Genomic DNA, 7,185 nt, shown 5'->3' on the forward strand with positions numbered 1-7,185 from the left:
TTGTCATCATCTGAGTAGACAGTGGCTTTGTAGATGATGGATGAGGAGAGGCAATTTCCAGAGAGTGGACATTCATCTTTTTTCCTGCAATTGCAGAGAGTTTTTGGCTGTTGTTGAGGGTGATGATTCAAAAAGTAAAAACATTGTATTGCCTAACTGCAAAATCTAGGGTCAATTTTTGTGTATGTATATTTAAGTTATAGGCCTAGTTGCAATAATAAGGCATGTCTGCCTAACTTGATTTTTTAAAAGTCGCAGATTTAGGCAACACAACAATATTTTATTTTTAGCCTGATAATGGATGGCGCAGTTCAGCGCAATTTTCCGTCTTTTCATTATCGCCGTCTTCGTCATTATCGCCGTCTTCGTCATTGTCGCTGCCATCGTCTCGTCACCATCAGCATCATCAGTATGATAATTGTCAGCATCACCATCGTCGTCATCAACAGCATCATCATTCATCAACATTTGGTTGAAGATGATGCTGATGATAATTTTGTATTTGGAGATTATAATAATACAGATCATGTTTCCTATCATTGTGGTGAAGATTGTGTTGATGCTCATTATGAATCCTTACCTCTATATAAACCAAAAATAAAAGCTTCGGCCAAACATGCTCCTATAAATTGCGCTATCAAATATATAATAACATCGTTTAGCTTCATTTTGCCCAATAACCAGAAGACTAGAGTCAGCGCCGCATTCAAATATCCAACTACAACAAAAAAGCGTAAACTGTCTTAAACGCATCCTGTTTTACAAAATTAACATGCTAAAATATAATTAAAGTTCACATTAAAATTTGTTATAATATAACGAATACCAAAATGTCCTCTTCATGCCTAAAACAATTTTGACAATAGGCGCTATCTAAATACTAAAAATAAAAATAACGATAACAAATTAACAATAATAACAATGTAAAAAACCACACGTTTGCAGCGCAAAAATTTTAGCGCATGCGCAAAAACTACATGATTTTGGGCACAGCTGCTCAAGGTTGGCACGGCGATTTACGATAAAGACAAATGCTTCGCCTACATTTAACAGATAAATTATGCTACTGTAGGTGTGGAATTGACTACAATTTTAATGACGTCAGTGGCGTAGAAAAGTATTTTTCATGGGCGGGGGGATGATTGGCGTGTTAGCCAGTGTCGTAACAGGCGCGGGGGGAGGGGAAAACTGCCCATCCCCTGACGGTTTTTACCGGGCTGACCAAACCGTCGTACCGGACTGGGTAATGAGAGAAAAGAAAGAGGGGAGAGGGAGGGAAAGAGAAAGAAGAGAAAAAGAAAAGGAAAGAAAAAGAAAAAGAGAAGAGAAAATAAAGACAAGAATAAAAAGGAAGATATCATAATGACCAGACTCACAACACCCTGCAAGGTTCTCCACTTCAAAAACTGTCATAACGCCTTTGATCTATGCTGGCCGATGGCGTAACCACTGGGGAACAAGGGGACAATATCTATCTTTGAAAAATCTTCCCACCCCTTTATAAATGCCCTTTTCATCCCCTGAAAGTGCCTAAAAACCTCAAATTTTGCGCGCATTTCTTGTTAACATGGGCCAGACGGTTGTTGTAAACGTACAGCTGGAAACGCTACTTAGTTTATTATGGCTTTACAACGAGCTCCGAAACAGTGGAGCCTTACCAAATCAGAAACTATCAATTCCTTTGAGAATTTTAGACAGAACCTCCAATACACCTTGTCATTAGATCCGAATTTTGCTAGATTTCTGACTGCTGGTAGTACATGGAGGCCACACACTCGAGCGGCTCCCATGCGTGATTTTGTAGACGATGGGAATGATATTCCCAAAGACCGTCGCCGTACGGCTCAACAAAAGCTAAGCATGATATGCTTATGCTAGGACAGATTGCGAATTACTGTCCTGTCATATCGAGAAATACCATTATTAGGACTTCTACTTCTCTCCCCAACATTTGGCAAATGATCCGTCTTCACTATGGTTTTCAGTCCACCGGTGCCCACTTTATCGCTTTGGCTAGTATATCTTTAGAACCAGATGAACGCCCTGAGGATTTGTATTAACGCCTTATCGCGTTTATTGATGATAATTTGTTGCGTCGTGATGGTGGAATTTCACATCATGGTGAACCGATCACCGAGGATGAAGAATTATCTCCTTCTCTTGAAAATATGATCGTTCTCACATGGCTCTCCCTCATCAATAAAGACTTACCCCGTCTGGTTAAACAGCGGTATGGTACCGAGTTGGATATGGTCTCAAGGGACTATTCGCGCAAGTCCACATCGGGTGTCAACCTTAGCTTCGTGCGACCCTCCTAAAAACGTTAAGGGCCTTAGGCTGTCTCTTATACACATCTAGATGTGTATAAGAGACAGTCTCGTCCTCGCATGTCGTTCTCTACATCAGTTCCTCCACCACGTCCTCAGCCATCTCTTAAGTCCCGAGTACAGACACGTAGATCATGCCCCCTATGCAAACAGGGTGGTCGCCCTGACCAACACTTCCTGAGTGAGTGTCCCTTTCTACCTGAATCTGATCGCAGATACATAATTAAATCTAGACAGGTTATCGCCAATGATGACAGTGATGAAAACATTGATTCAGTGCCAATTAACCAAATGCCTCCTGTTACCACCATGCGTGTCCAGGTACGCCAGTCCCCATATATTGACGTATTCCATGACCATCATACCGCACGTATCACTATTGATAGTGGTGCCACCGGCAACATGATTTCCCTTTCTGCAGCTACTGCCTTGGGGGTAGTTATTAAGGAGTCTTCCCAATCTGCACACCAGGCTGATGGCATGTCCCCTCTTAAGGTAGTTGGGGAAACTTCTCTACAGTTTTCACGGAATGGGAAAAATTTGCTATTCGAAGGACTTGTCCTCGAAAAGCTAGATGTTGATGTGTTGGGCGGGACTCCCTTTATAGAGGTTAATGATGTGTCCATTCACCCTTCTAAGCGTCAGGTTATCGTAGGCGATGACATCTACCATTATGGCTCTCCCAAACACCCTTCAGATCTTACTGTGCGTCGTGCGCAAGTCCTGCGTGCACCACCGGCCACATCAACTGTATGGCCAGGCGAGTACATCGAAGTAGCTTTACCGACTGATCTTGCTTTTCCAGACTCTGACTTTGCGCTTGAACCCCATACACAACCAGGTGATGAGCTGAAAGCTTGGCCCGGTTTTGATGTTGTGTCCAGCGTAGCTGGCAGGGTTCGCATCCCTAACTTTACCAACCTTCCGCAGGTAGTCTGACGCCACGAACATTTGTGTCAAGTTAGACCTATATATGTTCCTCCATCAGACAATAGCGTACAAAAAACACAACCACGATCTAATACCACCCCATCCGTGTCGCAGCCATTGCTTCCGCACTCTGACAAGGTTTTGTTAGACCCAAATGGCCTTTACCACCAGACGTTAGGTGTAAGTTTCAGTCTCTTAATCAAGAGTATGATAACGTCTTTGATTCCCATGATAAAAGGCTATAACGGTAATGTTGGTCCCTTCCAGGCTGTTGTTAACATGGGTCCTGTTCAACCCCCCCCCCCAACGTAAAGGTCGGGTTCTCCAGTACCCGCGCGACAAACTGGTTGCACTACAAGACACGTTTGATGAGCTCGAACGTCTGGGTGTTTTTGTTCGCCCCGAGGATGTTAACATTAATATGGAATATATTAACCCTTCTTTTTTAGTTAAGAAAGCTAGTGGTGGGTTTCGCCTTGTCACCGCATTTTCAGAGGTTGGACGGTACGCAAAACCCCAACCATCTCTTATGCCAGATGTTAACTCTGTCTTGCGTCATATCGCTAAGTGGAAGCATATCATAACGACTGATCTCACAAAGGCATTTTATCAGATCCCTCTGTCCCGTGCGTCAATGAAGTACTGTGGCGTTGCCACTCCATTTAAGGGTGTCAGAGTTCATGCGCATTGTGCTATGGGCATGCCAGGGTCCGAGACTGCCCTCGAGGAGCTTACCTGTCGAGTTCTGGGTGATTTACTCAAGGAAGGAGTTGTCGCCAAACCTGATGATCTGTATTTTGGAGGCAACTCCCATGAAGAACTGCTACACAAATGGCACCGCCTCCTGCAGGCCATGTATGAGTCCGGACTCAGCTTATTTGCAACTAAAACTGTCATATGTCCTAAGTCTACTATCATCCTCGGATGGATATGGTCTCAAGGGACTATTCGCGCAAGTCCACATCGGGTGTCAACCTTAGCTTCGTGCGACCCTCCTAAAAACGTTAAGGGCCTTAGGTCCTTCATTGATTCTTATAAGGTTCTGGCTCGAGTGATTCCCCAATGCGCTTCATTCCTTGACCCACTGGACGATGCCGTTTCCGGACGTCAATCACAAGATGTTTTGGTTTGGTCTACTCCCTTGCGCGAGGCCTGTAAAGATGCTCAGTCTGATCTTTCCTCAAACAGAACGATCGTCCTTCCCCATCCTGACGATCAGCTGTGGATAGTCACTGATGGCTCAGTTAAGAAGCATGGCTTAGGTGCTACCCTCTATGTTACTAACAATGACAAGCCACGACTGGCTGGGTTTTTTAGTGCTAAATTACGTGCCCGACAAGTAACTTGGTTACCCTGTGAGATAGAAGCACTAGCTATCGCCTTAGCTACTAAATACTTCAGCAAGTACATTGTCCAATCCAAGCACAATGCATGGATTTGATAGTAAGCCGTGTGTGCAGGCTTTGGAGAAGTTATGTCGTGGGCAGTTCTCAGTTTCGCCGCGCGTCTCTACTTTTCTTTCCATTGCTAGTCGCTGTCATGTAACTATTAGGCATCTGGCAGGATCAGCTAACATACCCTCCGACTTTGCAAGTCGCAATGCACCCATGTGTGACTCTGACAACTGCCAGATTTGTTCTTTTGTTCACCATAATCAGGAATCTGTCGTACTGCGCACTTCCACACGAGATGTAATTTTAGGAGATGCCCGGTTACCTTTTACTAACAAGACAGCTTGGCTAGCTCTCCAGAATGAGTGCTCAGACCTCAGAAGAGTTAGGGCTCACCTAATACAGGGTACTCGTCCCTCAAAGATATCAAAAGATATCTCAATGTTGCGTCTATTGGCAGGGACAACCTTTTAGTCGCCCGTTGTGAGCCTCTGGCAGCTACTAAGGAATGTATCATAGTCCCCAGATCTATCATTGAGGGTCCTTACTGCCCTTCACATTCGTCTCGACCACCCCACTAGTCACCAGCTCAAACTATCTGTTCGCCGCTATTTCTTCGCCCTTGATTTATACAAGTATATTGACCAAGTTTCCGACTCGTGTCATCAGTGTGCTGCCTTGCGTCGCATACCTCATACCATGATTGATCAGACCACTGGGGACCCACCGGAGGTTGTTGGAATCGCGTTTGCAGCTGATGTCATAAAGCGCGAATGTCAGCTCATACTTCTTTTGAGGGAGGTTGTAACGTTCTACACTTTGTCTTGTCTGATTGAAAACGAGCGCCACGACACCCTACGCGATGCACTGCTTCGTCTATATATTGAATTACGTCCCTTAGATGTTCCCCCGCTACGATACGCACTGATCCTTCTCCAGGTTTTTCAGCCCTTGTCGACAACACGCTATTAAAAGATCACAGAATATTTGTTGAAGTTGGGCGAATTAAGAATGTCAATAAGAACCCAGTTGCAGAAAGGGGTGTTCAAGAACTCAAAGTTGAGTTACTCCGCAAGGATCCGCGCGGCGGCCCGGTGTCTGATGGTACCCTCTCCATCGCTACTGCCCAACTCAACACCCGGATTCGCGCTAGCGGATTGTCGGCTCGCGAAATGTGGACACAGCGCGATCAATTCTCGCACAAGCAAATTCCTGTTTCTGACCGCGAGCTTCTACTTTCCTAACATGACCGGCGCTTATCTAACCACCCCTATAGCGAAAGGTCCAAGGCCTCTACGTTTCGGACAGCACCAGATACTACTGTGCAGATTGGAGATCTAGTTTTCATCTGACGGTAACAAGTCCCAGGTTCGTCAACGCTACCTTGTGATTGACGTGGATGGTGCTTGGTGCAGTATTCGGAAGTTTGTTGGCTCACAACTCAGTACTTCGTATCGCGTCAAGCGCTCTGAATGTTTTACTGTGCCCACTTCCGATTCCCCTTATCCCCTCCCCTCCCCCCCATGGCCACATGTACCCGCGCTTGCGGTGAGAAGCTCACGGAACATCCCCAGAAGCCTGCCCCGGTTCCCTCTGGTGTACCGCGTGAAATTTTCACTCCATCAAACTTGGACCTGCCGTCCTCACCTTTCAACATTCTCCAGCCAGACTCATCCATCCATTTGGACCTGTTCTACGACGTCCCAAGAGAAGACACCGTCTTCCAGCCAGGTTCAGTGACTGCATTTTAGATTAGACTTTCGTACCTTAATACATATGGGACTGCATTTTAGATTAGGCTTCAGTACCTTAAGTACACTTGTAACTGATTTTCCATTAGGCTTTGTACCTTAAGTACAAGTATGTTATTACCGTACAATTTGTACTATTCTTTGAGAGCCTGTTTAACATTGTTTTAGTTTAGACATCAGTGCGTGCTACTGTGGATGTTTAAAGTGGTTTAAAGGAAAAGAAAAAGTAGTCACGCCAGTAGCACAACTTGCCCTCTATCGGCGAGTGTGACTTTATCGCTCTCTTCCATTGTGCTGTTCGTTGCTGTTGGTTACCTTGTTGGTATCAGTTAATAAACACGTTTGTTTTGCCATATTACTCTAGCAGTATTGTCCGTCTGTGATCTGACTTTGTTGATAAATAACATCATAATGTGTTTCTGAAATCGACTGTAGGGCATATATCATATTATAAAGATTAAAGTGAGGGGTCCGTCGGCCCGACGAGTCCCCCCCCCCCCTCGGCCCGGGACCCCATCAACTTTGTCGAAAAAAAGTATATAAAAATGGAGATAAAAAGAAAATTGTATACACAGTTTTAAGTCTGTGAAACAATAATAATAAAATAAAAATGGAGATAAAAGGAAAATTATATACACAATTTTAAATCTGAATGAATTTCCGGCCATCTAGACGTGCCATAATAATACGTTTTCTTTTCTCAACCCCACAAGGGCAACAGCATAATGTGTGTCTGAAATCGACTGTAGGACATATATTATATCCAGTGGAGGAATAAAGAGTGAG

The 7,185-nt window shown here is 44.5% G+C and overlaps 1 protein-coding gene across 2 annotated transcripts in view; it reads right to left on the reverse strand.

Moving 5' to 3' along the window:
- LOC117102925 (aquaporin-7-like) overlaps positions 1 to 7,185 on the reverse strand; it is a 39,355-nt gene that overhangs the window by 11,374 nt on the left and 20,796 nt on the right. For both annotated transcript variants that reach the window (XM_033243381.1, XM_033243383.1), the window contains exon 3: positions 581 to 718. In XM_033243381.1, the coding sequence (XP_033099272.1) occupies positions 581 to 718 (138 nt within the window). The remainder of the gene's footprint in view (positions 1 to 580; positions 719 to 7,185) is intronic.

This window comes from Anneissia japonica, unplaced genomic scaffold, assembly GCF_011630105.1.
Source record: "Anneissia japonica isolate Jap-2015-1 unplaced genomic scaffold, ASM1163010v1 scaffold285010_len649756_cov215, whole genome shotgun sequence".
In the NCBI taxonomy this organism is placed as follows: domain Eukaryota; kingdom Metazoa; phylum Echinodermata; class Crinoidea; order Comatulida; family Comatulidae; genus Anneissia; species Anneissia japonica.